This window comes from Lolium perenne, chromosome 3 (genome assembly GCF_019359855.2).
Source record: "Lolium perenne isolate Kyuss_39 chromosome 3, Kyuss_2.0, whole genome shotgun sequence".
In the NCBI taxonomy this organism is placed as follows: domain Eukaryota; kingdom Viridiplantae; phylum Streptophyta; class Magnoliopsida; order Poales; family Poaceae; genus Lolium; species Lolium perenne.
Window position 1 is genome coordinate 269,564,044 of NC_067246.2, and position 19,577 is coordinate 269,583,620.

Here is a 19,577-nt window from a genome sequence, read left to right on the forward strand (position 1 = left end):
CTACTAAAACACGAACGAGTTCCGTCGTCAGACCGTCCGTCGCTCGCTTCGTCAACCCCTCTTCGTCAATCCGTGGAACCCGCACATCAAAATCCGTCGAAACCGCACATCAAAATCGTAACTGCACAAGGTCCATGGAAACAGCCGTCGCCATCCTCGCGTGTCGCCCTTAACAAGCCAGACCCGCACGAAGGGATTCACTCCTGCAGAGTCCAGACCCCCGCCTCCGTCTTCGGTCGCCGGACCCGACCCACCCTCCCCTGTCTCGCACAGATAAGGCAGGAACTACACTCCGCGCTAGGCCCCGTTCACCGGCATGATCGCCCCTGCCGCAGCCCTGCTCAAAGCGCCCCCCATCCCGCCCGTGGTCCCTGCTCGCCGGCGCGCTCCGCCCCAGCACGTCCCAGGTCGCCGGAGAGCTCCGCCCCGATTCGTCACTCGTCGGCCTACTCCGCCCAGATCAGCCCCCTTGACACTTGTTATGCGCGAGCGGCGGCTGCAGGAGTGGACCAAGGCGTGCTTTTCGATAGGGGACTACCTCCTCAAGCCGAGCAGTGGACGTGGCAGGGGAGGTTGACAAGGCCCGACGCGCTCTCGGGCTGGACGCCGGAGCCTGGTAATTGAGCCTTAAACATGACCATACTTCATGATGTAGCAAAGTTGAGCATCATTCCACGAGCATCTGATGGTTCTCTGGTAGTACAATTCAAGGTAAAGGTCAAGTGCATTTTTAAATTGGATGGTTCTGACATTCTGTTTTAGAGGACATTTTCATATGTCGTGCTTTTAGACTTTCTGCTGTTTTTATATTTAACCTGATATTTTTCTCTTACAAAAATACACCGGCATGTTGTTTCTACTATATGCAGGTTGTGTATCAAGTTTTAAAAAGTCTGGTTCCCCTGGTTAGGAATATATTGTTCATGCTATTAATTTTACTTTGAAGGATCAGAAGATTTCACTTGATAATGATTTGTTATCTGAGCTTCCACGGGCTTAGCCAGAACATACAAAGAGGTACTAATGAAGTTCAGATGATCAGAATCGTGGATTTGATATAATGGAAGTTTACTCTCCTTTTTTCCACAACTAAGTTTGTTGTAACTCAACATCTGTGAAATACGCGCATCTAATTGACTTGCAATATCACAGTTTCGGCGGCCAATGCGCTTTTCTTGTAACCGGTACTTATCTACAGGATTAGTACAGATAATTTCCAAGTTATGCAAATATAGATGGATTTCCTAGACTCCGAATGATTTTTGTTTGCTATTGCCTAATTGAGTTATGAGCTCTAATTATTATTATTTTTTTAGCTAGGGCTTATGGATCAGCAACTTAGCTACATGAAAAAACAATCCCAGATTACTCTTTAGTAAATTTATAGAATATATTTGAAGAATTCTTTTCGCCTATTGATTACCAAGGGATGTTTTTTGACAATAGATATATTTGCATAATGTTTATACCTGCCTTTCATTGGTTTTCAGTTAACAAGTGATATTGTTTTAACTTTGTATCTCTATTTTGCAGCGCCATCATAGGACTGCTTTGATGACACTGCCACCGTCAAGGGCGACAACGACAATATTTTCCTAGCAGGTATCAACTTCGACAGGATCCAACTCTGAATGTTCAATGGCAAGCTAGATAAGATAAGTACACCTAGATGGTAGCCTCGAGCTTTATTTTACTTGAAGTAATATTTCTACGACACACAACTGGTCCATGCATTTCAATTGGTGGAAGGCATGTACAAACACATAAGGCTGTTTTTATAATAGAAATCTGAGATTATTATCTACCTTCCTGCTAACGAATGTATAATAGATCTTTTCACCGCCAAGAAATTGCAAAGCATACTAAAAGCCTAACGGTGCTTATGTATACACCAAATGCAGCAGTCTACCTCTCTGATTCTTTTTTTAATGGACAGTTGTATATGGATCTCTTTCTCGAGCTAAATCCAGAAACAATCTAAAGTAATTCACCGGTAGAATCAGTTGCTTCTCTAATAAACGAAGAGTTTTCAGCGTGTTGTGCAACTCATGGAACATACAAGTAAACATGCCATTGTAATATACAGATAGCAGACCAAGGTTTTAAGCTTGGCATCGTTTCAAACTCTAAAGCCATTATTGGTCATAGAATCTGGAAGAACTTGAGTGAGCAACAAAGTTACCATGGTCTCTCTACCTCTTGGGGTAAGTCAAGCTGCCTGATCGTGTAGTTTTCTCTTACCATGTGAAGAGAAATAGCCTGTAGCCAGATCTACATATTAGGGAGAGTATGAATTGACGACAGGATTGTCTGATCCGTATTTAAACTGGATGTTTTTGTACTCTTATATTAAAGCTGGCACAGTTTAAAAGTGAAATTCATGTCACTCTGCCCTTAACCTATGAATTATGAAGGTTTTTGAGAATAATAGAGATGGAGAGAGATATATCTTGTAAATGTGTAAATATACTGAATATTTGTGGGAGTGCATACCGCTGAAGATCTATTGCCTGCATGCATGTAATTTTTTTTTACTGAACCATTACTACTGTAGGTTGCTTCTGAGAAGGGGATGTTCAGCTTTGTCGTGAACATACAAGTAAGCTTGTTCTCTCAGCCCCTCTGCCTTTTTCTTACAGAAAGACATCCAAACACAGTACATTAAAGCATTCTATTAGCCACTTCCATTTGCACTGTTTATTTCAACTCTTGGCTCTGACTACGAAATTCTAACTCAGGAATCTGGATCTGCTCTTTTAGCAATCCTATTTTGAACTATCTCATAAAAGATTACCAATTGGAAAACTGGTATTTGTTTTTTTTCAGTGACATGAAGCCACTTCACCCTTTGCTATAAGAGAAATTATATTATTATTCAATCCTCGACCTGCTGTCAGGTCCTAAAACTTGATTATGTTTTGGTTATGGTCTGTGTTATATCCAAATAAGCAAGTAGATTTATGGTCATGGTAAAGATTGTTGTCAAGATCCTGGTCCCATGTTGCTTCTTTAAGTCTTTCAAGATGAGCTGACCGTTGCTTCTGTTTAAGTCATTCAACATGAGCTGACCGAATCTTTATTTCAGTCGCTTGTTCAAAGCAACTAATGTAATTCTTTTGCCTGCCTCTCCTGGAAAATCTGTGAGTTTATGGTTAATTCTTGTGAGTGCGTACATTTTCTTGCCATACCTTTAAGATTCAAAAGCATGCATATATAAGATCATTTCAATTTTATACCTCGATCTGTGTGAGCGCAACATTTTGTATGTACTTATTTTGAAACATAGAATCATCCATATGCGATTCTAATTTTGCAACACAATCGTATTTTGGAGACATAGAAGGTTTTCTTTTGAAATACATATTGTTTTTCTTTGACAGGACAAGACATTTCATAAACGGATAATAGCAGACTGCAGAAGAAAGGATGGTCATAGCATGATCAAACTTTTTAATATAAGGTTCGTAACACATGGCCAGTATGCATTATGAATGCATAAAGAGAATGATTTATGACAATAGGAGTTTTTATTTGTGCGAAAAGTTTTTTAATGGAAGCACAAAGACATCGAGGCACATGTTCTATTTTCTCCACTGCAAAGTCTTCATGGCACATATTTTGTTTTCTTCATCATTTCCAAATCCAAGGTCTTCATGAGGCAATGTCTTCGGAGGTATCAATGAACAATTTCTTTTGGCTAGAAGATTTATTTCCATCAGTTGCTGACCTGTAGTTTGGATGTAACTTGTGAGATTAACACCTCTAGGATGAATTTACCAGAACACTTATGTATTTGATAAACAATTTTTCTCTAAATAATATTTCTTGATTTTTTTTGCAATGCTTCGTTCCTTGGCTGGTGTCAGCTAATACTTTGAATGTTTAGTGCCAATGGCAGATTCTATCTCATTTGTTTAGGTTCCTTGGAATATTGAATATGATGCCATACATAGATATTGTACTGTTGTTTTGATTTTTTTTCCTTGGATATTGGATGCATATGATGCCACAGAAAATTACATGCTTCCCCTTGAGCTAAAGTGGCGTTGACTTTGAAATGATGATTAATAAAGTCTCTTCCTTCAAATACTATTGAAACTTTATGTGTGATATGTCTAAATGTGTGCTGTGAAAAACAATTAAGAACCCGTAGCAACGCGCGGGCATTTAACTAGTACTACTAAAAACTCCATCGAATGGTGCACGTCGGTCCAGCGTTTGAGGGGTGTTTGTAAGCCAACGGTCCATATTTCTCCAATGTTTGATATCAAAATGACACCATCCCCAACTCTGATTTAATAGTAAAGATATAGATTTTGGATAAAGTTTCAGAATGAAAATGAGGGAGGACGCGAAGTGACGCGGTCAGCCTGTCTATATAGGAACTAAGGAGGGAGAACGGAAAAGGAATGCCAATGAATGGCATTTGGAGCACAACGAACGGTTTACAAAATTAGAGAGTCTAAAAGGAGAATAAATTTCCTGAATGGAATCTACATTGAATTTGGAGCAAATTTTGTGTTGAACTTTAATGCAAACGATCGCTAGAAATTAGGAGAGATGGGAGGGAAAGTTGACTGCCATTAGGTGTGTTCTGTACGTGAGCTCAAGCAGGAAGACGACCCCCGCGCTCGCTCTCCGCGTGGGCTGGTCGGCCAAATCGGCCCAGTTGGGCTGAGTTGGGCCAGGTTGGTCCGGCTGGCCATTTTTTTTCTTTAATACAAAATTAAAAAAATAGACTTTGGGGTAAATATATATATATATCGGAAAAAAATGCGAATGAGGTATCGCTGGATTCGTTATGAAAAATTCTTTAATATGAGACTAAATTTAGGACAAAAATGTAAACTTTATAAAATCAAAATATGACATACATGTCTATGTGGCTATAGTGCCTTTTTAGGGTTTAATGTTTTCTCAAAATTATAATTTTATAAGTTTCAAAACCTCGGAACAAAATAGAGTATTGTTGGCAAGTCTTTTGAAAACCAAGATTTATGAAAACTCTATTCTTTTGGAAATACCTTCTTAATAAACATAAAAGTTTTAATTCCTTGCGAAATTTTAACTATGCGAAACAAACAAACACTCACTTTATTTTATTTTCAAATTCAAAACTTTTGGGATGTGACACCAATCCACCGTCCACTCTCTGCTTTGAGATTGGTGAGGTTTTTGACATTTGCCTAATATAAAACTAATAATTGAAACACAAGTGAAACTTTTATGAAACTAAAGTGATACATGGAAAACATTGTGAAAAACAGTCTGACAAAAAGTGAAACTAATGACATCATTGCTGATGTCACTACGGTTTGTTTCACAAAAATATTAGTGTTTCAGTTATGTTTTAATTATGTTTCAAATTTGTTTCACAATTTTGTGAAAAAATTAGTCAGCACATGGCTGACGTCATTGCTGATGTCACTCCGGTAGGTACCGGCGCCTGTAAAAACAAGTTTTCGCATGCAGGCACTCCTGCGGGTGCAAGCTCGGGCACCTGGCTATCGGCGGACGGCCGAGACTCCTACGACGCGCTCGAGGCTCGATGACCACGGTGGCCACGCGGATCCCGTCAAGGTAGCAGAGTCCGGCTGTTTCGACTGAAAAGTGAAACGTTGCCCTAGGATCCAGGGATTTTCCTAGATGCGTTATAGGATAATAAAGTCGTGTGCTATATCTTGTTTATTAAAAATTAATAAAATATGAGCTGGCAAAAATAATGTTAGAGACCATATATGGGAATATTGCATTTTCATTAATCTCATCCCATTGTACAAATATAAAGTGCATGTTTACCAAGCACTAGTTGAATGCCCGTGCGTTGCTACGATCTTTTATAGTTTTTCGTCGCTACACTCGCACATGTAAACTTAGAATTTATGTAACTATTCACGTACTTACAAAATAGTGCTACGTATTGTTCTAAAAATGTTCGCTTTCCAGTCCATACAATTCAACACCACACATATTTCTACACCATACGATATATTACGCCACAGAAAAATCGTGCTTGGTGAGCACCCGTATCCACACCATGTATACTGCATCAAGATTCGTGCTAATTCTTTTTGTTCCCATCTCAAACAATTTCTCATTTTTGTATCTCTCACACCACACATTCTTTGAAGTTAAAAACTTACAGATCACTTAAACATAACAATTGGAATGTGGGAAAAATATTTTGGATTTTTTATGTCATTATCTATATATGTATCTCAAGAATTTATTTTGAATTTTAAATATTTTAAATTTTAAATTTTCACAAAAAAAATTTGAACTATTTTTCCTCCATTCTATTTGTTGTTTTGACTGATTTGCAAAAAAATCTAATCGAAATATTGTATAAGTTGAGAGATAGAAAAAAGAAAAGACAAAAAAATGAGAAGGTGCGTGGAGCGCACCTGCTCCACCACACTTTTCCCGTGAAAATAATATAAAAGTCACATGTCACAATACAGTATGACACAAATGTCTCAGATATTTATAGTTGACTCCCTATAGGCCAATGATCATGAACGACTATAGAGCTCCAGTATGACTCACCATACTTGACTTCAAAGCTACACTTGTGTCCTCGTGATGAACTTATTATTATCAGTTGTATCTCAATACAGATAACAAAGAAGCGGGATAAACCAAACTTCCTGAAATGCATTTTTGTATATTAGAAATTGAAAATAGAGCTCATGGGTCTAAAATATCTTTACTATTGAATGAATTGTACTTTCTGTATTGGAGCTCATGCTCCCTTTGATTCTAGCCTCTGTAGCAATGAGCTGTACCTTCTGTATTGGAGCCTTGTAAATCATTCATCCTGCAAGACAGGGTAATAATAATAAACAATGTGTTGAGTTTTTTTTTGTAAAACAACATTTCTTAAGAAAAGAAGGGACATGCCTGGTCTCTACATTTATCCTGGAAGCACATTATCCTCTCCTAATCTGACTGATTACTACTTTCTGTGGATTCATCCCAAGAATAAAAATTCCAAATTATCAATATTCACACGATAAAATTCTCCAATTCGATAGATACGGTTTATCTTGAGAAAAGTGCCAAAGGACATAACCTTCACAATGTCCCAAAGATGTCAAGCATACAAGCCACTACGCCACTGGTTCCTAATAAATAAATTCCTAATATAACAAAGACATACAAACCAATCAGTCTATGCCTCAGTATCTATCCTATCGTTTACTACAAAACATACTGAAACAAGGAAATCAAATTTATTATTGGAGCCAGGAGCATGAAGCACAGGCTCAACCAAACATGAAAGAGCCATCACCTATCATAATTCCGAAAGATCAGTCAATCGATCTCTTTAAAAGGAAAAAAATAATGAATACGAGAAGGTCGGGTTACTTTGTCAGAGGATCTGGCGAAGTTGTAGGCCTTCTAGGCCTTGGAGTGGCAACGAGCGGTCCTGGGTTGTTGTCGTGGCGGTGCGACAATACTGGACGTGGCGACATGATCTTGGAAGGGAATATGGAAGCGGAAACCTAGAAGGGAGATGGTGTAATCCCAGAATGGGAAGCGCCGCTATCGTGAAGGGTGCGGCGGCGGGTGTTGTCGTAGACGGCAACGGCGTCCATAGGGGATGAGGTGATGCCGTTAGCAGGGATGGAGGACTGGGATGGAGAAAATGAGGCGGAACCTGCACCCACCGCTTGCGGCGCTGCCTCCCCAACTACCTCTGGCTTGCCATGGTCACCACCTCGTGGTCGCTCCGACGGCGACATATGTGGAGCAGACGAGCCTGGAGGTGCTGAGCGAGGGAGACGTCGGGATGAAGTCGGAGTGGAGAGAAGCCAACACCAAACAGCCTGTGGGTTGGAGGACAACGATCGCGGCGGGGCTCGTGCTCGACATCGGGAGATGTGATTTTTCGAGGGATTCAAAGCGCTAGGAGACGGGGGGGGGGGGGGGGGGGGATAGGCTTAGAGGGTTTTTTTGTGGATAGGAGTAGGTTTGGCCTCGTGAGACCGTGATTAGCTAGGAAAGTAATGATTTTTCTTGCTAGACGTGTAGTATTTTCCTAGAATGTGCTTCCTGAAATAGGAAAGTTATCTTTCTAATTAACGTGATTGCCTAAAATAGGAACACCAGGCTAGGAATGAGAAATACCGTCTCATACAATGCCCCGATCATGAGTAATGATATACCATAATTACCTTCGAGCTCTGACTTGATCCGAGGAAGCAGAGACCGAGGTTTAGATTGAACGATCAGGATGTTCCTAATCTCCTTCACCAAACGCGTTGTATGACGTACGACCAACTGAAATATAATAGTAAAGATTATATATATATCATTTTGCATGCTTCCTCGCGCTCATGAAGTATCTAACTTACAAGATTGCCTAGTTTACTAATACGCAGTGACATGTCGCGTTGAGGTGTTTGCGTGTTGGCTTTGCTCATTCGGGTGACTTGGTCGTCGACTCATATGGGCCAGGTGCAATCTCGGGGTCGGTGTTGTGTTGGTTGTTGTATCAGATTTTTGGACGTTTCACTTATAAACTATTCAAGCTATTTTTCGATTTAATAAATGAAAAAGTCATTGGCTGGGTTCAAAACAAAAAATGGAAAGAGAAGAGATGGGGTTCAGCCGTTCAGGGTGCATCATGCATGGCACGCCGTGATGGATCAAGCTTCAAGTGCTCTGACGGTAGAGGTGCACCGGCAGGCGTGGTTCCGCGTGCAGCACCAATGGCTTTGCCAAGCAGAGGTCTTGCTTGGACTCCATGAGATGGATGGCCGATACTCCAGCTGGTTTGGCCCATGTAAAGCCCTGTAGGAGCCTGCCGAAGAGCATGACGCTCATAGCTGTTCCTAGCGATGCTGCAATGCAACCACGGCGGCCGGTGCTGAAGGAGATGAACCTCAAGTCGTTCTCGATGAGCGCCACTTCGACGCCGTCTCCCATGTGGCGCTCCGGCTTGAAGCTGAGCGGGTCGTCCCAGACGGTCGGGTTTCGGCCCAGGCCGGTCCTGCTGAGGAGGAGGTGGCTTCCCTTGGGCACGCGGTAGCCGGCGACGATGGTGTCGGTGATGGCGACGTGCGGCACGTTGAAGGGAGCGATGGGATGCAGTCGAAACGCCTCGCGAATGCACGCCTTGAGGTAGTTAAGCTCGTGGATGTCGGACTCCTGCACCAGCCGCTCCCGACCGACCACTCGGTCCATCTCCTCCACCGCCTTGGCCAGCAACTCCGGGTTGTTCACCATCTCTGCCAGCACCCACTCCACGGCGTTGGATGGATTGTCTATCGCTGCTAATACCATGTCCTGCATGCATTTATGACGGCTATTATCAGCTTCCATATATGTACATGCAAATCTGTATCAATAATTAATTAACCGCGAATGATTGCTTACCTTGCACATTGCTTTGACCTCCTCGACGGTAAGCAACGGGTTGCCATCCCCATCTTTGAGCGTGATGAGAATGTCGAGGAAATCTTCCACCTCGTCCAGCCTCAGCTCGCCGCCCTTCCACTGCCTCCAACGCTCGTCAATGACCATGTCGTGCAGCCTATTCATCCTCGTGTTGGATTCCTTAACCACCTTCTCGTGGCCGTCGAGGTCAAGACCAAGCAGCCACGGGAGGTAGTCGCTGACACAGAAGGAGAAGAGGATCCCCACGACGGTGAAGGAAGCGTCCATGTGCTCCACCTCCAGCGGCCCCGGTCCACCGTCGGGCTGAGGTTCCCCGAAGTATCGCCTGCCGAACACAAGCCGGCGGATGACGTTGCCGCAGTAATGACGTGTGACGTGCCTAACATCGACATTGTTGGCGTCCGACGACCCCCTAGAGCTAGTGCCGGTGGCGAGGTTGTAGACATAGCTTGTGAAGTTGTCGGCCTCGTCGGCGCGCTTGTCGTGAAGCCACTTGTGGCGGGATGGGCAAACGATCTCGGAGGTGAACACCCGCCGCATCTTCTTCCACTGGTCCCCGAACGGCGAGAGCACCGCGTTCTTGTACCCGCAGCTGGCGGTTTCAGAGGCGAAGGTGAGCGGCCGGGACAAGAAGTTCGTGTCCTGCTTCTTGAGCACCTCCCTCGCTATCTTGGGGCAGGTGATGGTGACGACGTTGACACCGCCGAGGCGGAAGCAGGCGATGTCGGTGCCCATCTCCTTCATCAAAAGATGGATCCAACGGAACGCCGGCTTGTTGAGCATCATCTCAGGAAGGTTACCAACCACCGGCCACGGTAACGGCCCCGGTGGAAGCGGAACGGTTGCCGATGAGCATGGGCCACTGCAGATCTTTCTCTTGGGCCCTAACGACCTGTGGACAATGTATACAAGCATTATTACGGCGAGCAGCAAGGACACAGCGGAGCAAGTTCCTAGCATTGTGGAGACCGCTGATAGCTCCAGTCTAGTGTAACTTCAGTCTAGTTGGCCGGCCCGATCGATCTCAGCAGACAAGCTGTTCTCGCTCGAGGTCTCTATCTATGGATTTCGAGAGTGCCGAGGATTCGCCTTATGAATTTGGATGTGGATGACTATATAGACTATGCACCTTGTACAGATAAGAACAAAATAATGGTCCTTAAAGCTCCATGATAAACGTTGAAAATGGAAAATGGAGGCGAATCAAATGGTACTCTATGATAAACGTTGAAAATGGAGTATTAGTTAATGCTATTGATTAGCCTCTTTATTTTCACCTAATTCATTAATTAATTATAAAATGGAGTAAATCGGCGCCTGATTTTTTTCCCTGAATCCAGGGATTGATTGCATGCTTCCTTTGCAAAAACTGCTCCAAATAACTGGATGCAGCAAGATCAAGCCATATTGTCTGCGTTTCTTTCTTCATCGACACCTGAAGTCGGGGCGATGATCATGTTTGCCACAACCTCACGGGAGGCGTTGTCCACCATTGAGGGAAGCTTTGCCTCGCAGTCCACCGCCAGAGCTATGCAGATCAGGGATCAGATGAGAGATTTGGAAAAACTTGATCAACCGGTGACAATCTATTTCAACAAATTGAAGTCCCTCTCGGATACCTTAACTTCGATCGGACAGCCTCTCCGCCAGGAGGAGTTTAACTCTCTGGTTCTCGCAGGTCTTGATGAGGATTATGATGGACTGGTCGAGATTGTGCTTGATCGGACAATTCCGAAGCCATCGCATGATTTGTATTCACGTCTGCTGATGACGGAGCAGCGTATGGCGAACCGTCGTTCGTCCTCGTCAATTCACTCAGCGAACGCTGCTCGTTTTGGTGGTTCCAAGCCTTCCCGGCCCAATGGTGTTCCCAGTTCGGTCCGGCCCACTACCGCTCCTCCTTACAGGCTCTTTTGAATATGGCCGACCCAGCTCGGGTGATTTTGGGCGTGGCTCCAATGGCAATCCCTATTCCCCGCTCATAGCGGGAGCGATTCGCTCCCGCCTGAAGCGGCGGACGGCATGGGCCGGCCCATTAGCGCCTACCTTGTACAGTATTTTTCCTTTGGTTTTTTTTCGAGCTTTCCCATGTTTTTTTCGGTTCTGTTTTTTTCTTTTCGGTTTTTGCTGGTTTTGCTGATTCCAAAATTTGTTCAGATTTATTTTTTGTTATGATTTAAAAACTGTTCAAATTCGAAATTTGTTCAAATTTGAAATTTCTTCAAATCTGAAATTTGTTTCAATTCGAAATTTGTTCAAATTCGAATTTTGTTCAAATCTAAAATTTGTTCGATTTTAAAATTCTTTGTTTTCAAATTGTTCCGTTTTGAATTTGTTTGATTTTGAATTTTGTTCTGTTTAGAATTTAGTTTGAATTTTGAAATCTAAACTAAACTTATTTGGACCACGTTTGGAATGGCCTGGTAGGAAGAACCTAAGCGGAGAAAGCCTTCGCTCCCGCTAAAAGCGGTGGAAAGGCGCTCCCGGCTCCAATTCTGGTACACGGGCACCTCACATCTGTCGGCAAAACCTATACACCGACCAGGTCGATGGCTACCGGCCACCGCACACCCCTGGTCGAGTATGGGCCAGGCCCATTTATATCTGTTTAGTCTGTAGCAGTTCGTTTTTCCTTTTTTTCTGGTTTCTTTTTCTGTTTTCTTTTCTTTTTACTGTTTTCGGTTTTGTTTATATTTTTTAGATTCAAATTTCTTATTTTTAAAAATTGTTTACATTGAGAAAATGTTTAAATTCAAAAATGTTCAAATTTGAAAACCGTTCAAATCTGAAAACTCTTCAAATCTAAAAACCGTTCAAATCTGAAAACCGTTCAAATCTAAAAACCGTTCAAATCTAAAAACCCTTCAAATTTAAAAACCGTTCGAACGTGAAAAATGTTCAAATTTTGAAAAAATGTTCATATTCAAAAAATTCAAATTTTGAACAAAAAATAAAAAATGTTAAAATTCAAAAACTGTTCAATTTTCGAAAAAAATCTAAAAAATGTTTCAAATTCGAAAAATGTTCAAATTTTGAAAATATTTAAATTTCATAAAAAACTAAACTTGAAAATTCCAGATTTTAAAAATCGGTTTTATAAAGAATCAGCTTTTAAAAAACGTAAAAAGAAAAATCGAACAGAGAAAACGAAATAGCAAAAAAAAACTGGGATTGTTGGGCCAGCCCAACAACCTACGGGAGGTGTGCGGCGCCTGGTCCGCGCCGACCAGGTCGGCATACATCACCCCCACATTTGTCAACTCTGTGAAGAATCTGGACATGTTGCTTCACGCTGTTTCAAGCGTTTCAACTAAAAAATTCTTGAAGCTGGTAATGATGGACGTTTTCTAGAGGGTCAGCTTTCTATGGCCAACCATGTCTTTCACGAGCCTCAGGGCCAGAGTCCCTCATATCCTGTTGATTACAGCTGGTACGTGGACATCGGCGTCACAGATCATCTCACACATGAAATGCAAAAAATTAAACATGAAGGAGCCCTACAAGGGTAATGAGCACGTCCACACCGCCAGCGGTTCAGGTATGCGTATTCTTCATGTTGTTCAAGCAATAATTCCCACTACATCTTCTAGACAACTTCACCTTCGTAATGTTCTTCATGTTCCCACTGTCACCAAAAATCTCTTGTTTGTCCCTAGATTCACTTATGATAACAATATTCTTGTTGAGTTTCATCCTAACATTTTTTTGTTAAGGACCTGCATACGAGGGCCATACTCCTTAGAGGTTGGTGTCGTGGTGGCCTTTATGCACTTGACACCCTTAATGCTCCTTTCGCCAAGCAAGTATTCAGTGCTCTTAAAGTGTCGTCTACCCAATGGCATGCTCGGCTAGGCCACCCCTCGTTCTAAATCGTTCAACATGTTCTTAGTCGCCATAAGCTTCCCTCGGAGTCCAATAAAATTAATAGTGTGTGTGTGATGCCTGTCAACAAGGCAAGAGTTGTCAGTTACCTTTTTTCCCTTTCGAGTCATGTAACTCATGCTCCCCTTGAGCTCATTTATTCGGATGTATGGGGTCCTGCCCAAACTTCAGTTAGTGGTCATAATTATTATGTAAGTTTTGTGGATGCTTATAGTCAGCTTTACCTGGTTATACTTGATTAAGCGTAAGAGTGATGTTTTTGAAGTCTTTGTCCAATTTCAAGAACATGTTGAGCGTCTCCTAAATCATAAGATAGTGCATGTGCAATTGGACTGGGGAGGCGAGTATATCAAATTGAACTCTTTCTTTCAAAAACTAGGCATCTCACATCTTGTCTCATGTCCGCATACTCACCAACAAAACGGTAGCGTTGAACGTAAACATCGTCATATCGTTGATACAGACCTTTTGAGACAGACCTTGCTCTTCATGCACATGCATCACTTTCTTTTCGTTTTTGGAGTGATGCCTTTACCACTGTATGTTTTCTCATCAATCGTATGCCCACCCGAGTTATCAATATGCAGACTCCTCTTGAGCGACTTCTACACGAGACTCCTGACTGTACATTTTTTAAGAATTTTGGTTGTGCATGTTGGCCGAATCTACGTCCCTACAGTAAACACAAACTCCAGTTTCGCTCTCAAAAATGTGTTTCTTGGTTATAGTCCACTTCACAAAGGCTACAAATTTCTCCATATCCCCACTAATCGTGTCTATATTAGTCGAGACGTTGTTTTCGATGAGAATGTTTTTCCATTCTCTAATCTTCCTTCATCACAGTCTTCCTCCTCTACGTCTTTACCTGTTGCTATTGACCAATTTGAAGATTGTACGCATGCTCCGTTGTTGCTTCCTAATCATGGTGCAGATACTGGCCGTGGCGCGCGCTTGGAAATTCATGAGGAGTCGTCCAGTCCTCCTCCGTCGCCACGTTCTCCTGTTCAAGATGATCGAATGGATGAAGCTCCTTCCATGCAGCCGCATGGGACTCCTGCTTCTGCCCGTGAGCCAGGTCCAGAGGATGGGAGTGGTCCGTCCGTTCGTATCTCACCTAGGCGTGTGTCACCTGGTGTGAGCACTGGCGCCCCGTCGGCCCGTGCTACTGACGCTTTGGCTGGGAGTGCATCGCATGCACATGAGCCTGGGAGTGCATCGCCTGTACATGCACGTGGTGAGCAGCCTTCCCATGTCCGGTCTGATTCCACACGATTGACATCTCCTGTCAGGCCTGATCCAACCTCTCCAATGATGGATATCACGTCTCCAAGTACTGCTTCCGGCAAACCAGGAACCATTACTCAGAGCCCCCGCGTGGAGCGGCTCGGGCGGAGCCCCAAACCAGCACCACCTAGCCGCCCCCTCCCCCTGGGTCCTCCCCCGCCGCCGCTGGTGGATGCCACCGGGCAAAGCCCGTGCGGTGGCCGGTGGCGGCGGGTCTTCTTCCCGTAGCGATGACGCCGGCCGAGCCCAAGCGGGCGTTCGTTGGTGCGGGTGTTGCCGGCCGCGCCCAAGCGGGCGTCGGTGCGGCGAGGCCGACCGCGGCCAAGCGGCCGTTGGTGCGGTGAGGCCGGCCGCGCTCACGCAGCGGCGGTGCGGTTGGCGCCGGGCGGCGACCTCGCGCTCCGGTGGCGGTGGCCGGCGAAGTTAGGATGGCGTCTGCGCCGGTGTGAACGGCCTCGCCCAAGCGGGCGTCGGTGGCGGAAGTGGGACGGGACGCGGCGGCTCGGGCCGATGGTAGTCGGCAGCTGCGGCGATCTTGCGTGCTGCTTTGCGCCCAGCCACGCCTGCCCGATTGGGCCGGATCTGGGCAGCCCGGGCCGCGGCCTTTGCGTAGTGGTGCGATGCTATGCTCCGGCTGCTTCCAGTCATGGTGGAGCGGATGGCCAAGCGGTCGTTGCTCTAGATCCGGGGACTGGCGGCTTAGGCAGTTTGCAGGCTGCCTTGCTGACGGCTGGAAGTTGGTGCGGTGCACATAGGCTCCTGGTTGCCGGTGGTGGTGCTGGTCATCAAGGCGTCTTTTTGATGGTGCTCCGGCGAGGTATGTGGAGCAGTTGGGTGTGACTGCAGGAACTCAGGTTCCGGCGAGATGCGCGATTCTCCGGATGAAAATCTTGCTCGACTTCCGTCGGTGCTGGTGACGACGTCACTGTTGGGTGTCGTTCGCCTTGTTGAAGGCGTCCCTGAGGAGATCGTGCACCTCTCCCACTCTTGGTTCTTGTCTTTGGGTGAAAACCTAAATTCACTTGTCGGATTGGCGATGGTGGCATCCTCGATGTCGCGACTTCGTTGGAAGCATCGTTTGGGAGACTTAGTACTGATGGGAGCACCTGGACTGCGGTCAAGCGGTTGGCCGGGCACTATCAATGGGGGTCGTTCTTGGAGTCTGTGGTGATCGTGGGGTTGCCTCCTGGTGGCGATAGCAAAAGCACTCTCGACATGCAGACGGCGTCTGACGAGTCCTGTTTTCCGCCCTCTCAAGACCGGAGCGACACATGCCGCCTCCCTTCGGTTATGTCTTCTCTCTCTGGTGTTGTTGAAGCCGACGAACAAGCTTGTGGCAATTGTGATCGATGCGACATGATGGGAGTGACCTTGGTGTTGTTGCAATGAAGTCGAAGTCGTCGCATCGTAAGCACGATAGATGATGTTCGGTGACGCTGCTTGCCCCGGTGGTGTGTTTTTCTGTTTGTTTTGCTCCTAGCCTTCCTGGCATCCTTTATGTCTAGCGGTCCTTTTGTTGATGTAAAGGTTTTCGCTCGGTTTTCCTTAAATAAACTGAGCAGTTTTTGATCTCTGTACCTTTTTCTTCTAATGCAATGAACACAGCAGCTCTCCTGCTGTTATTTAAAAAAAAGTACTGCTTCCGGTCAAGGCATTATTTCTCCGCTCATTTTAGATCCTCTTGCACCGCTTCCTTCCGGTTACTCGTGGTGTTCGTGGTATATGGTGTCCTGCGTCTCCTCTCTGTTGCGACACGGCCAGGGTACAAAATTTACTCTGCCGAACTTCATGTAAATTTCTCTCGAACTAAAATGACATGTATCTCGTACCGACCCGTAGAGAAAAAGAAACACATTGTGTTCGAACTCGTACGGCCCACATATATCCCAGCCTAAGAAGCCTACTGATGGCACAATGGCTTGGTTGACTGCGTGTGTTGCTCAAGCCGCTTCGGATCCGACTGCTGAGCCTCAACATTTTCGTGCAGCACTTGGTGTTCCTCGCTAGGCGCGCTGCGATGGAACAAGAGTATGATGGACGGATAAAAAATGATACCTGGCGTCTTGTCGCTCCTCGTTCTGATATTAATGTTATTGACTTCAAGTGGGTGTTTAAAGTTAAACGACATGCAAACGGTAATATTGAAAGATTCAAGGCCCGTCTTGTTGCTAAGGGGTTCAAACAACGCTACAGACTGGACTATGAGGATAGTTTTAGTCCGGTTGTCAAGCCAACGACTCGTCTTCTTCTTTCTCTGGCAGTTACTCGCGGATGGTCACTGCGCCAACTTAATATTTAGAATGCTTTTCTTAATGCCATTCTAGAGGAAGAAGTGTTTATGCGTCAACCACCTGGTTTTGAGGATCATGATCGTCATCATCATTTGTGTCGTCTGGTTAAAGCTATTTATGGTCTCAAACAGGCCCCTCGGGCTTGGCATGCTCGATTAGCCTCAGTTCTTCGACAACATGGTTTTGTGGCTTCCACGGCTCACACATCATTATTCATACTCCAAAGTTCTGATGTTACTATCTATCTACTAGTTTATGTGGATGATATTGTTGTCCTGACCTCTTCTTCTCCTGCTATTGATCTTCTCATTCGTGGTCTTCACAAGGAGTTTGCTGTCAAGGATTTGGGTACTCTCCATTATTTCCTTGGCTTGGAGGTTGTTCGCCGCTCTCATGGACTGTGTATAACATAGCATAAGTATGTTGTTGATCTGTTACGTCGAGCTGGTATGCTTAAGTGCAGCCCTGCTCATACTCCGATGGCTTCTACGACTAGACTGTTTACTGCGGACAGTGCATTCCTTGGTACGGATGAGGCGACTACTTATCGTAGTATTGTGGGTGGTTTACAGTATCTTACACTCACTCGACTTGACATTTGCTTTGCGGTGAATCGTGTGTGTCAGTTTCTTCATTCTCCTACTGAAGATCATTGGGCTGCTGTTAAGCGTATCCTACGCTACATTCAGTTCACTCGTGGTCATGGCTTGTGTCTACGCCCTTCCTCCTCTGTTGTACTTTCTGCCTATTCTGATGCTGATTGGGCTAGTGATGTGGAGGGCTGGCGATCCACGGGATATGCTATATTTCATGGAGGTAATTTGATTGCTTGGAGTGCTCGTAAGAAGGCCACTGTATCCCGTTCGAGTACAGAAGCTGAGTACAAGGCTGTTACTAATGTTACTGCTGAGATTATCTGGGTAGAGGCTTTGTTGAAGGAACTTGGTATTCGACAAGATTCTCTACCGGTCTTGTGGTATGATAATATTGGAGCAACTTATCTCTCGTCAAATCCTGTTTTTCATGCTCCGATTAAACATATTGAAGTTGATTTTCACTTTGTTCGAGAACAAGTTGCTCGGAAGTTGCTCCAAGTTTGGTTTGTGCCATCCAAGGATCAGTTAGCTGATGTTTTCACTAAGCCTATATCCCTTCCGTTGTTTGAGGAGTGTAAGCGCAATCTCAATATGTTGTCTATTGTTGAGATTGAGGAAGGCTGATAGAATACGTACACATTACGTATTAATTAGTTAGTTTCGAGTAGATATGGAACAGTTAGATCTAATCACATCTGTTGTAAACGTGTTTGTATTGGTCTCTTGTAACTCACGTAATATATAAAGGATACCACGCGTTGTGCGTTGGGTATCGCTTGTTCCCTCAACACATCTATCGTATAGTTGTTTTACAATCCTAACCTCATGTAATCCGTGAGGTGTATTGGATGATTGAATTTTCATACTATGTTTATTTAATAAAAGGCTCAGTCGATGCAGAGGCTTGGGATTACAACCAGTGAGTTGGATGCAGCGCAGAAGCGCCAGCTATCGACACGCAGCGACAGGATCGGTAGCAGCTAATAAAAATGAAAACTTTTTCCCAGCCTTGTTCATCATCGGGTGCAGAAAAAGGAGGATCTTAAGCTTGGGATTTGTCCTGAGCGAGGGTGAATGGACGAGGACCCCAGGGGTCGTACGTATAGGACTTTGGAGAAAGAGAGACAGCATCGATGCTATGTCAAATCGCTGCTCCGCACATGTCGATAAAAGCATCTCCACTTGTCCTCTTTGAGCCCCCATAAAACGAAAATAGGGCGCCGGCGCCAAAATGCTCCTCAGCTGCATGTCTTAAAAATGTTTTCCCGCCGGCGGCCCCTTTTTTTTATCTGGCACCCCCAAGGCCGAACCCAATCCGACGGGAGGCTAACGGGGACGCGGATGGCGCTAAAAAAGCGCAGGCCAGCTCTATCGGCGAGACAAGGCGAGTTTCCCCAAAATCATTAGCATTTCCCGCCATTATTGGCGTCATACTACCCCGTTCTCCTTCTCCCTCGGCCAACTCCGGCCATTTCACCCGCCCAAGCCGCGCAAGCCATCGCCTTTCTCCGCTGCCCAACCATGAAGACGAGGCAGTATGTCGCTGCACGCACGTCCTCGCCGAACGCCCTCGCCGCCAAGCCTCCTCCCGCGAAGAAGAAGGCGGTGCAGCACCCGTCGTCAAGGAGCGGACGCCGGGGATGACCAACGCCGAGTGGGCATTCAACATCCAGCAGCGGGCGATGGAGAACGTCAGCCGCCGCTCGAGGGAGGCGAAGCTGAAGGCGAAGAGGGCTGCGGCAGTGGTGGAGAAGGAGGCGAAGCTGGTGGAACGTGGCGCGGCTAGGCTACTGCTACTGCGCCTCCACCTCCGACTCCACCTCTCTCGTTCGAGAGCTCCGACGAGGAGTTGGAGGACGACAAAAGCCCTCGACGCGGCCATGGACGCGAAGTTCATGGGTGATGCAGAGCAGGAAGCAGAGGAGGAGTGGGCGGCCCACGCGGCGTTCGACGCTGAGATGGAACGCCGCAGGGAGGCGGCCGCCGCAGAGGACGACTCTTCCGACTTCGATTGGTCCTCTTATGACCCTAATGAGCCTACCCCGACGGAGAGGGTGGCGTAACAAAGGACTTTAGTCGTCTTCTTCGAGACGCTCAAAAAGGCCGAGGGTGCCGCCAACGA

At 45.4% G+C, this 19,577-nt stretch overlaps 1 protein-coding gene and 1 long non-coding RNA gene across 4 annotated transcripts; one reads left to right on the forward strand and one right to left on the reverse strand.

Moving 5' to 3' along the window:
- The first annotated feature begins 216 nt into the window (after positions 1 to 216).
- LOC127343997 (uncharacterized) lies at positions 217 to 3,841 on the forward strand. Of its 3 annotated transcripts, none has more exons than XR_007877656.2 (4): positions 217 to 711; positions 870 to 1,017; positions 1,534 to 2,204; positions 2,555 to 3,841. It is a non-coding gene; the product is annotated as an uncharacterized lncRNA (long non-coding RNA). The 3 variants fall into 3 exon arrangements; XR_007877655.2 differs by having other exon boundaries at positions 1,534 to 1,602; XR_007877653.2 differs by having other exon boundaries at positions 1,534 to 3,841.
- A 4,775-nt stretch (positions 3,842 to 8,616) lies between these two features.
- Positions 8,617 to 10,362, reverse strand: LOC127338618 (tyrosine N-monooxygenase-like). The gene is made up of 2 exons (XM_051364661.2): positions 9,382 to 10,362; positions 8,617 to 9,291 (listed from the first exon to the last, which is right to left on the reverse strand). Exons 1-2 carry the CDS (start codon positions 10,360 to 10,362, stop codon positions 8,659 to 8,661), a joined length of 1,614 nt encoding a protein of 537 aa, XP_051220621.1. The 3' UTR covers positions 8,617 to 8,658.
- Positions 10,363 to 19,577: the final 9,215 nt, after the last annotated feature.

What these genes read in the sequence shown, in the direction of transcription:
- LOC127338618 (XM_051364661.2), bottom strand. Translation starts at nt 10,362, where the DNA reads ATGCTAGGAACTTGCTCCGCTGTGTCCTTGCTGCTCGCCGTAATAATG. An exon ending in AGGTCAAAGCAATGTGCAAG is followed by an intron (nt 9,292 to 9,381) that starts GTAAGCAATCAT and finishes AAATGCATGCAG; the next exon opens with GACATGGTATTAGCAGCGAT.